General features: G+C 45.1%; 1 protein-coding gene across 1 annotated transcript in view; it reads left to right on the top strand.

Annotated features, from left to right (window-relative positions):
* Positions 1-1,369: 1,369 nt before the first annotated feature.
* Positions 1,370-16,433, top strand: part of VPS41 (VPS41 subunit of HOPS complex) — a 321,046-nt gene continuing 305,982 nt past the window's right edge. The window contains exon 1 of the mRNA XM_040432167.1: positions 1,370-1,450. Within this exon, the coding sequence (XP_040288101.1) occupies positions 1,370-1,450 (81 nt within the window). The remainder of the gene's footprint in view (positions 1,451-16,433) is intronic.

The raw sequence follows: 16,433 nt of genomic DNA, 5'->3' as shown, positions 1-16,433 counted from the left end.
CAACCTCTAAATGGGATTTTCAAAGTGTTTTTTTTTTAAACTGATGACCTATCTTCTGGATAGATCATCAGCATCTGATCGGTGGGGGTCCGACACCCTGGACCCGGTCAGCTGTTTGAGAAGGCAGAGGCGCTCACAGTAGAACCTTCTTTTCGTAGGCTGTGTGATGACCATAGAAGTATATGCAGCCGCTATACAATGTAAACTGAGAGAAGGCAGTGGAGCTACGGCAAGTAGCTGATCGGCAGGGGTTCCAAGGTATCGGACCCCACTAATCAGATACTGATGACCTATCCTGAGGACAGGCCATCAGTACAAGAAAACACTTGGAAAACCCTTTTACTGCAGTGTCCGACATACATTTCAGTTATAATTTACACCTGTTTTCAATAAATTTGCTGACCCCCCCCAACTATTTTTTTGAAAACTGTGGAGAATGAGAAAAATAAATAGTTTGTGTACAAATTTTTGAGATTTCATGCAAAAACTCTGGTCCACAGCCTTTGTATACGACCTCAATTTTGTACATACGCATACATACATAGCCCTGCTGCAACACATATATATATACACACAGCATTAACACACACTCCGGCTCCACTACACATACACTGCTCTGCTACAGAGACATTTACACACACTCCGGCTCCACCACACATACACGACTCTGCTACATAGACATTTACACACACTCCAGCTCCACCACACATACACGTCTCTGCTACAGTGACATTTACACACACTCCGGCTCCACCACACATACACGGCACTGCTACAGTGACATTTACACACACTCCGGCTCCACCACACATACACGACTCTGCTACATAGACATTTACACACACTTCAGCTCCACTACACATACACTGCTCTGCTACAGTGGCATTTACACACACTCTGGCTCCACCACACATACACGGCTCTGCTACATAGACATTTACACACACTCCAGCTCCACCACACATACACAGCTCTGCTACAGTGATATTTACACACACTCCGGCTCCACTACACACAGACAGCCCTGCTAGAGAGACATTTACACACTTGGGCTCCACTACACACACACAGCTCTGCTAGAGAGACATTTACACACTTGGGCTCCACTATACACACAGCTCTGCTACAGTGACATTTACACACACTCAGGCACCACTACACACAGACAGCTCTGCTACAGTGATATTTACACACACTCCGGCTCCACTACACACAGACAGCTCTGCTAGAGAGACATTTACACACTTGGGCCCCACTACACCCACAAAAATCTACTTCAGTCAGGAAGCACAACACTAGAGCCCGTTCTCCCTGCGCACACAGCGCCGCCTCCTCCCACACACGTGACTGATCACGTGCTCCTGACGTCATGGACGGGCCCTGGCTGTCATGTGACTGGGCTCTTCCTGTCATGGCTGACACGCAGGGACTGGCTGGCTCTCCAGATCAGGTTAGCAGATCCCTCCCGTTGCCTGCCCGTTATACGTCTCCGTGTATCGCGGTGTATATCCGGGTGTAGCCGTCAGCAGACTGCCCTCTTCTCCTGTGTGTGGTGGAGCTGCAGACATAATGGGGCACAGTTATCAGTAACGTCACTGGCAGTGTGGCACAGCTGGTGAGAACTGTGATAATAGCAGTGCCAGCTGCAGATTTTCTGGAAAAGTACAAGTTCTCCTTTCTGAGGAGTATTTGGAGGACGCGCTGAATGGCAGATTTATTGGCCATGGCCTCTTCTGTCGATACAGCCGCGTGAGGGCCTGTTTTCTGCTGGGCGAATTGTAGTTTTAGTGACATCATTTTGTTCATTTTTTATTATTTTTTTTGTGGCGGTAATGGGAAAGAAGCAGTTTCGCCGTTGTTTTTTTGCACTTTAAATTCACGGCGTTCATTGTGCGATATAACTAGCGGGGGCGGACTGGGAGCTTATGACATAGCCCCACGTTGTAGGCGGGTCCAACTTGACAGAAGGTGGGGCAATACAAATGGGCCACAAGTAGGCAGGGACAAGAGAAGTAGGCGGGGCCAGCAATACCGTAATGCAGCACGACATACCGCCACAGCAAAACCAAGTACCATAGTGCAGCATCACCATGCTGAGGACAGTGATCCAGTTACATTCAGGAGGGCACCTCGCTCCTACCATTAAATTATAATGCCCCTCATATAGATTATTCTTACCTCGCTCTCCGGCACCCGTGTCGCTCCTGATCCCTGCACGGCCGCCGCTGTTACAGATGCTACTGTGACCTCCGATGCCAGCTCTGACCTCTCGGGATTAGATGCTGAAGCACCAGTTTCACATAGTGACCACTCACCCATATTGGTGGGATAGGTCATCACTACCTGATCTGTGAGGGTCTGACACCCGGCACATTCACCATCGACTGTTTGAAGAGGCTGTGGTGCTCCGGTGAGCGCTGCGACCTCTTCCTAGGTCACATTCCTCCGTCACATGGCCTCAATTGAATAGGCCTGAACTACAGTACACTGCCACTGTACAATGTATCATACTGTGCTTGGTATGCCGTGAGGGGGAGCAATCTAATTGCTTGTTCTAAGCAACTATGTCTGCCTTCCTGTGCACCATCTCCACCATAGTGAGCTGCAGTACCTGAGAACAGCCACTACAGAGGGTATGGCGCTGTGGTGTTCCGGCTCTGTACATTGTTTACTTCTGCCACTGTCGGTGCAACTCATAGCTGATTGGTGGAGGTGCTGGGTGTGGATTTAATTTTGATGACCTTCATTTTTATTTTTATTTTTTTAGGAATCTGGTGCAAGGTTTGCAATACGTTTTTTCGGGCTGGCGGTTGTACATGTGTGCTATGTGTCCTGATAATGAGCAACAAATGTATGACTATGATAAAAGGGAGCACCAGATACATTTGGCTTCGGGAGTAGTCACATCACCGTTATTTTTAGAAAAACACGAATCCTGTAAAAAAATAAAAATAAACTGATCCTGTAAAAAAAATTGATCCTGTCCATCAGGTATGCACAGCTGGCATCAGTTTGTGACATTCCCGCATGAAATCCATCTTTTAGGCCTCTTTCACATGGGCGTTGCGGGAAAATGTGCGGGTGCGTTGCGGGAACACCCGCGATTTTTCCGTGTGTGTGCAAAACATTGTAATGCGTTTTGCACGCGCGTGAGAAAAATTGCGCATGTTTGGTACCCAAACCCGAACTTCACAGAAGTTCGGGCTTGGGATCGGTGTTCTGTAGATTGTATTATTTCCCCTTATAACATGGTTATAAGGGAAAATAATAGCATTCTGAATACAGAATGCAAAGTAAAACAGCGCTGGAGGGGTTAAAAAAAAATAAAAAAATGTTTAACTCCCCTTAGTCCACTTGATAGCGCAGCCGGCATCTGCTTCTGTATTCTTTTCTTTAGGACCTGGGTAAAGGACCTTTGATGACGTCACTCCGGTCATCACATGGTACGTCACATGATCTTTTACCATGGTGAATGATCATGTGACGTACCATGTGATGACCGGAGTGACGTCATCAAAGGTCCTGTAACTGTATTTAATGCTCACCAATAGGTCCTTCAACAAAGGAGACAGAAGGAGATGCCGGGCTCCGCGATCAAGTGGATTAAGGAGAGTTAAATTATTATTTTTTTTTTAACCCCTCCAGCGCTGTTTTACTATGCATTCTGTATTCAGAATGCTATTATTTTCCCTTATAACCATGTTATAAGGGAAAATAATAATGATCGGGTCTCCATCCCGATCGTCTCCTAGCAACCGTGCGTGAAAATCGCACCGCATCTGCACTTGCTTGCGGATGCTTGTGATTTTCACGCAACCCCATTCACTTCTATGGGGCCTGCGTTGCGTGAAAAACGCACAAAGAGGAGCATGCTGCGATTTTCACGCAACGCACAAGTGATGCGTGAAAATCACCGCTCGTGTGCACAGCCCCATAGAAATGAATGGGTCCGGATTCAGTGCGGGTGCAATGCATTCAACTCACGCATCGCATCCGCGCGGAATACTCGCTCGTGTGAAAGGGGCCTTAGACGCCTGCAGTGTTTTTTTCTGTCTAAAAAATGGATGTCAGGCGCAAATGGCTAAAACTGATGCCAGATGTCCATAACTGATGCACAGGATCCTTTTTTTTTTTTTTTAAAGGATCCGTCTTTTTCCAGAATCAGTTCTTTTTAAAGGATTTTATTTAATTTTTTTAAAGAACGGAAAATGAAACTGTTATGTGAACTATCCCTTAGGGTGCATTCACACGACCGTAAGTGTTTTGCGTTCCGCAATTTGCGGACCGCTCATGCCAGCGCTATATAGAGAATGCCTAAGCTTGTCCGTGGTTGCGGACAAGAATAGGACATGTTATATTTTTTTAGTGGGGCCACGGAACGGAACAACGGATGCAGACAGCATGCGGTGTGCTGTCTGCATCTTTTGCGGCCCCATTGAAATTAATGGGTCTGCACCCGTTCCGCAAATTTGTGGAACGAATGCGGATCCATTTATACGGTCGTGTGAATGCGCCCTTAGCCATACTAAAACTTAAAGGGGTTGTCTGCCCTTTTCTTACTGATTTTCTATCATTTGGATAGGTCATCAGTATCTGATCGGTTGTTTGAGAAGGCAGCAGCGCTCGCAGTAGCACCGCACCCTTCTCGCAGCTTTCCTGTGATGATCTATCCTTCAGATAAGGTTCCAGGGTGTCGGACCCCTGACAATCAGATGCTGATGACCTACCCAAAGGATAGATCATCAGTAAGAAAAAGGCAAACAACCCTTTTAAAGAAACTCTCCCGCAAAAAAAAAATAATTCTCTGACCTGTTAGAAATGTACATGATGTAATCTGTAGTGAATTTTCTTACCAGAGACTGTATCATGTGACCAACACTCTGACTCTCCAAATCGTATGTGTGGACAGGAAGTGACTTTCTCTGTGTATTCCTATGGGGGCCTCAATGTCAGTCTCATAGGAATGAATAGAGAAACTGACTTCCTGTCTTGTGTCAGTTGGAGATCAGAGTGTTGGTCACATGACACAGCTGAGGATCAGAAGGGAGGTTATAACTCACAACTGCAGTCACCAGTAAGAAGATTACCTTCACTACAGTTTACATTATGTGCATTTCTAATGGGCGAGAGAATAAGGATTTTTGAAGGAGTGCTTGTTTAAAGGGATATTCCCATCTCATCAATGTAAGTTAACGTGGTTTATATTAAGATATTTATTTTTGAAAATACCATGATTTTTCAAAACTGTACAATTCTTTAGATCTTACCTCCTCGCCACTCCATATGCCCATCAGTGTTTTTGTCCATCACCTACCGTATGGTCCAGCAGCAGTGGCCATGTGTACACTTCCTGCCAGAGTTACTCCCTTCCTGCCCACCTCTGTACAAGAGTGTAGGGTGGCTCCTGTTCTACGCCTGGCTCTCCCTCTGTATGGACGAGCATGGGCCCCTTGCATGACAGAAGAGGGTTTACCACCCACAAATGCTCTGGATCCTAGGAGCGGGAAGGGGCAACATAACATTAGCAAAGCAAACTCTTCATAAGGAAATTGATTTGTCCACATTAATGACGTTTGTTTTTGTAACGATGGAGCCTGTCGGGATTTCATGCTGCTTGTCATTCGGTTGACCTGAATCTCCTGACTACTGGCACTGGTGAATGTGCCCCTATATCGGTGTGCTTCCAAAGCTGTCACTTGACCCCCTCCATGGCTTTGTGGGAGCTCAATGGCTTTTTGCTAGGGATCAACCGATATTGATTTTTTAGGACCGATACCGATAATTTGTGAACTTTCAGGCCGATAATGTATACCGATATTCTGGGAATTTTCATTTTTAAAAAAAAAAAAATTCCTACACAAATCTGCTGAAAATTTATATGTTTATTGTTAACGTGTATTTTTTTTTTTTTAAATCTTTCTTTTTCATTTATACTTAATATTTTTTTTTTTTTTTTTTTTTTTTTTACTAACTTTTAACCCCCTTAGGGACTAGAACCCTTGTCCTATTCACCCTGATAGATCTCACACTGTCCCTGCTGCTCTGTGCTTTGTGCACACAGCAGCATGGAGCTTACCATGGCAGCCAGGGCTTCAGTAGCGTCCTGGCTGCCATGGTAACCGATCGGAGCCCCAGGCGCCTTACACTGCTGGGGCTCCGATCGGAGGAGGAGGGGAGAGGGGATCCTGTGGCCACTGCCACCAATGATTAATACTGGGGGGGGGGGTGCACTGCGCCACCAACGTTTTTAATACTGGGGTGGGGGGCGCACTGCGCCACCAATGATTAATACTGGGGGGCGCACTGCGCCACCAATGAAGAGAAATCTCTCATTAATTCATATACAGGAGGCGGGAGCTGGCTGCAGAATCACATAGCCGGCTCCCGACCTCTATGAGCGGTAGCTGCGATCCGCGGTAGTTAACCCCTCAGGTGCCGCGGATCGCAGCTACCGCTGATAGAGGTCGGGAGCCGGCTATGTAATTTTGCAGCCAGATCCCGCCTCCTGTATATGAATTAATGAAAGACTTATCTTCATTGGTGGCGCGGTGGCCACAGCCCCGCCCCTCCTCTTGTCCTCTCCCCTCTAATTGGCGGCGGCAGCAGCAGCACAGGGGGAGGAGACACTGCTTCCTTCTCCCCTGTGCTGCTGAGGGAACACAGAGAGCGCTGAGAGCAGCGCGATCTGTGTTCCCAATACGTTATCGGAATATCGGCAAAATAGATGCCGATACCAATAACGGTCAAAATACTGAATATCGGCCGATAATATCGGTAAAACCGATAATCGGTCGATCCCTACTTTTTGCCATCGCCAAAATTGTTTCTCGGAATATTTGCTTATCTTTATGAATGTGTATATCATGAAGTCTTGTTTATATGGCTATATATGTGTCATAATGCATACATGTTTGCATCAGTTTACACCCTTTAAACTAAAATATTGGGCACATTAATGTAAAAGTTTACAGGAACAAATTATTTTGGTGCCAGTTATTATTATTTGAGAGGTAATTTATCATGAGCGGGTGGCACCCTGTGACTCAACGGCTTCCCAGAGACGAGATAGCGGGAGCCGCTTGTGCTGCTATGGCAGCCGAAAGCCTTGTGAAGGCCCCCAGGTCGTCATAGTAAAGTGAGCTCTGGCCCTAGCTCAATTGGATGATGTACATTTTCCGAATAACTACAGTTGTAAACTATTGCAGTCTGTGGTAGAGGCGATCTAGTGGTCACATGTTTAAAGGGTTTCTGTCATGAGAAATAACGTTATGTCGCTGACTGACATGAGCGATGTGCTAATGTTAGCAGTACATAACAGAAGTCCCCTAGGAGGGCTCAAAATAAAGTAAAAAAAAAAACCCTGAAAGAATAAAATTCAAACCACCATCTTTCCACATTGTACATATAAAAAAATAAACATAATAGGTAATGCCGTGATCAAAAAGTACCCCAAAATAGTATTAATAAAAACTACAGCTCACCCTGCAAAAAAACTAGAACTTGCATAGTTACGTAGGTGGAAATATAAAAGAAAAGTTATAGGTGTCAGAATATGATGATACAAAGAAAAAAACATTTTTTTTAAAGTTTTTCTTTTTTAAGTATTAAAACAAGATAAAAGTATCCAAATGTGGTATCACTGTAATTGTATTGACCTGCAGAATAAAGGTAAAGTGTCATTTTTACCACACAGTTAACGCTACAAAGAATGAAATCTATAAAACTATGGCACAGTTGCGTTTTTTTCCACCCCATTAATATTTTTGCTGTGGCAGGGACGAGCCTCCCTAGTGTCGCCTCTACTATGCTGCCCTCGCGAGCTGTCACTTCTGGGCTGAAATTCAGTACTTAACAGTACTGACAGGGCGAACCACGCAGCGAGCGCCAACTTTGTGGGGGGAGAGAAGTCCGATGAGACTCTTGGCCCCGCCCTCTCCTGCCCATGACTGGCATGTTTCTTCCCTTTGCTTAACATGAAAAAAAAACTGCCAGTTTTCGGCAGATGGCAGGGGAGGGTGGGGCCAAGAGTCTCATCGGACTCATCTTCCTGTCATCGTCCTGTCCGTTCCACTGAATTCTAGCTCAGAAGTGACCGGGTGTGTGACTATACTCGGCACGGACAGCATAGTAGAGGTGATGGGTTTCGTTTAAACAAGTTCTACAAAATAGAGTAGGCTAAAAATTCCTCAATAACGTAAGAAAAACCAAGGTCTTTCTAAGATAGAAGCGATTGACATTGAAAAAAAGTCAGATATTAAATAGTTATTACCTAGATATTTACCCCCTTATTTTAAGTCCAAGTGGCTTCGAAATACTTAGTTTTTTTCTTCGCTTATTTAGCGTAGTGTAGAGTAACTACACTTTTTTGAAACTTTTGATATATCAAAAGTGTTGATCGTGGGGGTCCCAGCGCTGAGACCTCAACTAATTGCTAGAGATGAGTCGGCCGAGAGCTGCTTCTCCTCGCTGCTGAGATGGATTGTGAAGACGGTCTGGTAGACTTTCTATTGAGACCACCTTCACTACCGCGCTCAGCAGCGAGGAGAAGCAGGGCTTGGCTCTTCAGACTCCTCTTTCTAGTGATCGTGGGGGTCTCAGTGCTGGGCAGCCCCACCGAACAACACTTTTGATATGTCCCTATGACAGATCAAGAGTTTAAAAAAAGTGTAGTTGCTCTTTTAAATACAGTTGTGTGCATGAGGCCTTAAACTTTGTCTTCTTGCCATTGTGGTCATCTTGATATGTGGGATATGTAATGTCTGGTAGGCAGGGCTAGAAATTGTTGAAAAACATTTTTTTCTGACCCCTTAAAACAGCTTTAGGGCTCATGCACATGACCGTGTGCTGGCCGTGCCAGTATTGCGGCAATATACGGGCACCGCCCGTGTGTGCACAGTATCACATATGCGGGTATGGGGTCCGCAATCCAGATGATACGTTGCGGAGGGACTGCAGTCAAGTTTGGGTTGGGTTAGGTGTTGTGTAGATGTTATTATTTTCCCTTATAACATGGTTATAAGGGAAAATAATAGCATTCTGAATACAGAATGCTTAGTAGGTGATCAATTGAGGGTTAAAAAAAAATAAAAAAATTAACTCACCTCCTCCTCTTGTTCGCGTAGTTCCCGGTCTCTTCTTTAATGATGAGCTGTGGGCTAAAGGACCTTTGGTGACGTCAGATCACATGCTCCAATCACATGGTCCATCACCGTGGTGATGGACCATGTGATTGGAGCATGTGATCTGACGTCACCAAAGGTCCTTTAGCCCACAGCTCATCATTAAAGAAGTAAAGAAGAGACCGGGAATTAAGCGATCAAGAGGAGAAGGTGAGTTAATTATTATTATTTTTTTTTTAACCCCTCCAGCGCTATTGTACTATGCATTCTGTATTCAGAATGCTATTATTTTCCCTTATAACCATGTTATAAGGGAAAATAGTACAGTGAATAGACTGTCACCTAGCAACCATGCGTTAAAATCGCACCGCATCCGCACTTGCTGGCAGATGCTTGCGATTTTCACGCAACCCCATTCACTTCTATGGGGCCTGTGTTGCGTAAAAAACGCAGAATATAGAGCATGCTGCGATTTTCACGCAACGCACAAGTGATGCGTGAAAATCACAGCTCATGTGAACAGCCCCATATAAATGAATGGGTCGGTATTCAGTGCGGGTGCAATGCGTTCACCTCACGCATCGCATCCGCGCGGAATACTCGCCCGTGTGAAAGGGGCCTTAGGCTGGGTTCACACTTGAGCGCATTTTATATGCGCATTTAACGCGCGTTTTTGTCGCGCGTTTTTTGCAATAGTAAACGCGCGTTTGACGCGCGTTTGTGTGATTGACTGCAGTGTCCTATGGCCACAAACGCGCGTCAAAACGCCCCAAAGAAGCTCAAGTGAGAACCAGGGCCATAGGGAAGCATTGGTTTTCATGTGTTGAGCGTTTTACAGCGCGTTTGAACGCGCTGTAAAACGCTCAAGTGTGAACCCAGCCTTAAGGACTCAGCCCTATTTCACCTTACGGACTTGGCCATTTTTTGCAAATCTGACCAGTGTCACTTTAAGTGCTGATAACTTTAAAACGCTTTGACTTATCCAGGCCATTCTGAGATTGCTTTTTCGTCACATTTTGTACTTCATGACACTGGTAAAATGAAATTAAAAAAAAAATCATTTTTATTTATAAGAAAAATACCAAATTTACCCAAATTATTTTAAAAATTGCAAATTTCCAAGTTTCAATTTCTCTACTTCTATAATACATAGTAAAACCTCCAAAAATAGTTATTACTTTACATTCCCCATATGTCTACTTCATGTTTGGATCATTTTGGGAACGATATTTTATTTTTTGGGGATGTTACAAGGCTTAGAAGTTTAGAAGCAAATCTTGAAATTTTTCAGAAATTTTCAAAAACAAAATTTTTAGGGACCAGTTCAGGTCTGAAGTCATTTTGCAAGGCTTACATAATAGAAACCACCCAAAAATTACCCCATTCTATAAATTACACCCCTCAAGGTATTCAAAACTGATTTTACAAACTTTGTTAACCCTTTAGGTGTTCCACAAGAATTAATGGAAAATAGAGATACAATTTCAAAATTTCACTTTTTTGGCAGATTTTTCATTTTAATCCATTTTTTCCAGTAACAAAGCAAGGGTTAACAGCCAAACAAAACTCAATATTTTTAGCCCTTATTCTGTAGTTTACAGAAACACCCCATATGTGGTCGTAAACAGCTGTACCAGCACACGGCAGGGCGCAGAAGGAAAGGAATACCATATGGTTTTTGGAAGGCAGATTTTGCTGGACTGGTTTTTTTTGATACCATGTCCCATTTGAAGCCCCCCTGATGCACCCCTAGAGTAGAAACTCCAAAAAAGTGGCCCCATTTTAGAAACTACGGGATAGGGTGGCAGTATTGTTGGTACTAGTTTAGGGTACATATAATTTTTGGTTGCTCAGTATTTCCCTTTTTGTGAGGCAAGATAACAAGAAATAGCTGTTTTGGCACCGTTTTTTATTTTTTGTTATTTACAACATTCATCTGACAGGTTAGATCATGTGATATTTGTATAGACCAAGTTGTCACGGATGCGGCGATACTTAATATGTATACTTTTTATTTATTTATGTAAATTTTACACTGATTTCTTTTTTGAAAAATGTTTAGTTTTCAGTTTTTGGGCGATTACCTTGGGTAGGGAATAATTTTGCGGGGTGAGATGACTGTTTTATTGGCACTATTTTGGGGTGCGTGTGACTTTTTGTGATGTAAGGTGACAAAAAATTGTTTATTTAGCACAGTTTTTATTTTAAATTTTTTACGGTGTTCATCTGAGGGGTTAGGTCATGTAATATTTTTATAGAGTCGGTCGATACGAACGCGGCGATACCAAATATGTATACTTTGTTTTATTTATGTAAATTTTACACAATAACAGCTTTTTTAAAACAAAAAAAATGATGTTTTAGTGTCTCCATATTCAGTTTTTTATTTTTTGGACCATTGTCTCAGGTAGGGGCTCATTTTTTGCGGGATGAGGTGACGTTAGATTGGTACTATTTTGGTGGGCAAACGCCTTTTTGATCGCTTGCTGTTGTACTTTTTGTGATGTAAGGTGACAAAAAAATTGTTTATTAAGCACAGTTTTTATTTTTTTTACGGTGTTAATCTGAGGGGTTAGGTCATGTGATATGTTTATAGAGCCGGTCTATACGGACGCGGCGATACCTAATATGTATCCTTTTTTTATATATTTTTTTATTTTTTACCACATTTTTTTAACTTTATTTGGGGAAAATGACGTTTTTGTTTATTTTTACTTGAAACTTTAAATTTTTTGGGGGGAAAACTTTAATTTTTCAACTTTTTTTTTTTCACTTTTTTTTTTTTGTCCCACTTTCGGACTTGAACTTTTGGGGGTCTAATCCTTTACAATGCATTCCAAAACTTCTGTATTGGAATGCATTGGCTGTATGAGTAATACTGTGTGTATTACTCATAAAGCTTCCGGCCTGTGAGATCCAGGGGGCTGGATCTCACAGGCTCATCACCGGAAGGCAGCGCGATGCCTCAGGAAGGCATCGCGCTGCCTTCCATGCCATCGGGTCCCCCCTACAGCCCCATGGGGACCCGATGGCACTGCCGCCGCACCAGGTAAAAGCCGCAAACCGCAGGTCTGAATTGACCTGCGGTTTGCGGCGATCGCTGACACGGGGAGGTCACGGGACCCCCCCTGCGCATTAAGCCAAGGTGTCGGCTCAACGATTTGAGCAGGCACCAGGTTCCGTTCACCGCCCGCTGGGCGGCGGTGATCGGAACTATACATGACGTACCGGTACGTCATGGGTCCTAAAGGACTCGGGAACCATGCCGTACCGGTACGTCATGGGTCCCTAAGGGGTTAATACAGAATGCATATTACAATAGGGCTGGAGGGGTTAAAAAAAAAATAAAATATTTTTTTAACTCGCCTAAATCCACTTCGCGCAGCCCGGCTTCTCTTCTGTCTTCTTTCTTCAGGACCTGGGTAAAGGACCTGTAGTGACATCACTGCGCTCATCACATGGTCCATCACATGATCTTTTACAATGGTGATGGATCATGTGACGGACCATGTGATTAGCGCAGTGACCTCATCACAGGTCCTTTACCCAGGTCCTAAAGAAAGAAGACAGAAGAGAAGCCAGGCTGCGCGATCAAGTGGATTAATGTGAGTTAAAGGGAACCTGTCACCTCTACTATGCTACCCTCACTGAGCGTTTCTAAATGTTCATTGTGTTACCCTAAACATTTAAATTACACTTTTAATTTCATTTGTAGACGAATTCAATAAGTATTATGCATTTTTGTACTTCCCGCCTTTTATGCAAATTAACATAAAAGCGTCATATCTTACTTGTGTGACCAGAGAAGCGAAACTCGCCCGTGTGAAAGGGGCCATAGAGTGTAGCTGCCATCTCTGTGAGGATGTTCAGGAACATTGATGCAGCTATAAATGCGGACCGCCCGGAAAATAAGGGCCCTTGCATACGACCGTATGGTCCGTGAGCTGGTCATATGTCCCGGAGCGGCATTGATCGGGAGCACACAGTATCATAGATTACAATGATGCTGTGCACGTTGAGTCGCCCGCGGTGGTATCGTCCTGCACTCCTAAGATCATATTAGTTTATACCACCTATTAGTTGGGTAACTTCATGTCCCAATTTTGTGTGCGTGATTTTTTTTGAGTGATGGTCTATAGCAGTAATGGCTAACCTCCGGCACTCCAGCTGTGGTAAAACTACAACTCCCAAGATGCACTCTTGCTTGGCTGTTTTCAGAACTCCATGGAAATGAATGGAGCATGCTGGGAGTCGTAGTTTCACCACAGCTGGAGTGTCGGAGGTTAGCCATTACTGCTATAGACCATCACTCATTTCCCACTTAGTTACGCCTCCTTGTTGGACGAGTCAAAAATAGTTTATAAAGCACTTAACAAATGTGGTACAAGCAAGTACGGCAGTTTTTTGCCGCATCTTGACCCAGTAATGTGCCGCTTGGGGGACACATCTTTGCTGCGGCCAGTCATTGGCTGCCGTGTTGCATGTGACCCTGTCCATGCTGGAAGTTTACATACGAGTATCGGAGTTCCGCGAAGAAAGCAGTGGACTGAAGGAGCTAGAACTGAGCGGCTGTGTATGCTTGACTCCACAGGTCCAACGGGGAGGGAGAGAAATTAAAAACGTAAAAAAGGAAAATCCCTTTAAGTGTTTTTAATCTGCTTTTGTTGCATTCATCTATTATGTTTCAGTAAACTGAATTTCTGTGATATATTTTGGGTGTGCAAACGTTTTTTGTGTTCTTTACCTATCTATTGTCAGAATTCTTTAATACTTTTCCCTCAGTACCAGTGCCAAACTACAGGGGGCACTTGGTTGAAGGTATTGCCCATAGTGGTGGTGTACTCAGTCATCTGTTATTTTGACATTTCTTGACTATGCTTGTTTGATGTTAGAGACATATTCAAGATTTTGATTGGTGGGGGTCTGTGCACTGGGACACAGAGAGAAGTGCTCGCGTAGTCCGCTCTGTTTCCTTGGTGCAGGAGAGGAAGTGAGATGGGCTCAGTAGGAATTATATATGAGCCGGTCTCGATTCCATCCCCCGCAGTAAGGAGAGTGTGATATGCAAGCGCTTCTCTCTCCTTGTTCCCAGCCCTCAAACCTCCACCGATGAAAACTGTTGATATGTCTCTATGACATCAAAAGTTTTATGAAAATTCTGTGACCCTTTAACCACCTCCGGACCACTGTACGCACAGACGCGTCCTGGAGGTGGTTGATTCATTTCTCCTGGACGCGCCGGCGCGTCCTCTCGCGATGGCCGAGATTTCCTGTGAACGCGCGCACACAGGCGCGCGCGCTCACAGGAACGGAAGGTAAGAAAGTGGATCTCCAGCCTGCCAGCGGCGATCGTTCGCTGGCAGGCTGGAGATGTGATTTTTTTAACCCCTAACAGGTATATTAGACGCTGTTTTGATAACAGCGTCTAATATACCTGCTACCTGGTCCTCTGGTGGTCCCCTTTGTTTGGATCGACCACCAGAGGACACAGGTAGCTCAGTAATATGTTGCACCAAGCACCACACTACACTACACCCCCCCCCCCCCGGTCACTTATTAACCCCTTATTCATCCTTGATCACTCCTGATCACCCCATATAGACTCCCTGATCACCCCCCTGTCATTGATTACCCCCCTGTCATTGATCACCCCCCTGTAAAGCTCCATTTAGACGTCCGCATGATTTTTACGGATCCACTGATAGATGGATCGGATCCGCAAAACGCACACGGACGTCTGAATGGAGCCTTACAGGGGCGTGATCAATGACTGTGGTGATCACCCCATATAGACTCCCTGATCACCCCCCTGTCATTGATCACACCCCTGTAAAGCTCCATTCAGACGTCCGCATGATTTTTACGGATCCACTGATAGATGGATCGGATCCGCAAAACGCATACGGACATCTGAATGGAGCCTTACAGGGGCGTGATCAATGACTGTGGTGATCACCCCATATAGACTCCCTGATCACACCCCTGTCATTGACTACCCCCCCCCCTGTCATTGATCACCCCCCCCTGTCATTGATCACCCCCCCCTGTCATTGATCACCCCCCCTGTCATTGATCACCCCCCCTGTCATTGATCACCCCCCCTGTCATTGATCACCCCCCCTGTCATTGATCACCCCCCCTGTCATTGATCACCCCCCCTGTCATTGATCACCCCCCCTGTCATTGATCACCCCCCCTGTCATTGATCACCCCCCCTGTCATTGATCACCCCCCCTGTCATTGATCACCCCCCCTGTCATTGATCACCCCCCCCTGTCATTGATCACCCCCCCTGTCATTGATCACCCCCCCTGTCATTGATCACCCCCCCCCTGTCATTGATCATCCCCCCCTGTCATTGATCACCCCCCCCTGTCATTGATCACCCCCCCCCTGTCATTGATCACCCCCCCCCTGTCATTGATCACCCCCCCTGTCATTGATCACCCCCCCTGTCATTGATCACCCCCCCTGTCATTGATCACCCCCCCTGTCATTGATCACCCCCCCTGTCATTGATCACCCCCCCTGTCATTGATCACCCCCCCTGTCATTGATTACCCCCCTGTCATTGATCACACCCCTGTAAAGCTCCATTCAGATGTCCGCATGATTTTTACGGATCCACTGATAGATGGATCGGATCCGCAAAACGCATACGGACGTCTGAATGGAGCCTTACAGGGGCGTGATCAATGACTGTGGTGATCACCCCATATAGACTCCCTGATCACCCCCCTGTCATTGATTACCCCCCCTGTCCTGTCATTGATCACCCCCCCTGTCATTGATCATCCCCCCTGTCATTGATCACCCCCCCTGTCAGGCTGCATTCAGATGTCCGTATGATTTTTACGGATCCACGGATACATGGATCGGATCCGCAAAACACATACGGACATCTGAATGGAGCATTATAGGGGGGGTGATCAATGACAGGGGGGTGATCACCCCATATAGACTCCCTGATCACCCCCCTGTCATTGATCACCGCCCTGTCATTGATCACCCCCCTGTCATTGATCACCCCTCTGTAAGGCTCCATTCAGACATTTTTTTGGCCCAAGTTAGCGGAAATTATATATTTTTTTTCTTACAAAGTCTCATATTCCACTAACTTGTGTCAAAAAATTAAATCTCACATGAACTCACCATACCCCTCACGGAATCCAAATGCGTAAAAATTTTTAGACATTTATATTCCAGACTTCTTCTCACGCTTTAGGGCCCCTAGAATGCCAGGGCAGTATAAATACCCCACATGTGACCCCATTTCGGAAAGAAGACACCCCAAGGTATTCCGTGAGGGGCATA

The sequence above is a fragment of the Bufo bufo genome, chromosome 5 (genome assembly GCF_905171765.1).
Source record: "Bufo bufo chromosome 5, aBufBuf1.1, whole genome shotgun sequence".
In the NCBI taxonomy this organism is placed as follows: Eukaryota; Metazoa; Chordata; class Amphibia; order Anura; family Bufonidae; genus Bufo; species Bufo bufo.
This window is presented reverse-complemented; position numbering and strand designations above follow the sequence as displayed.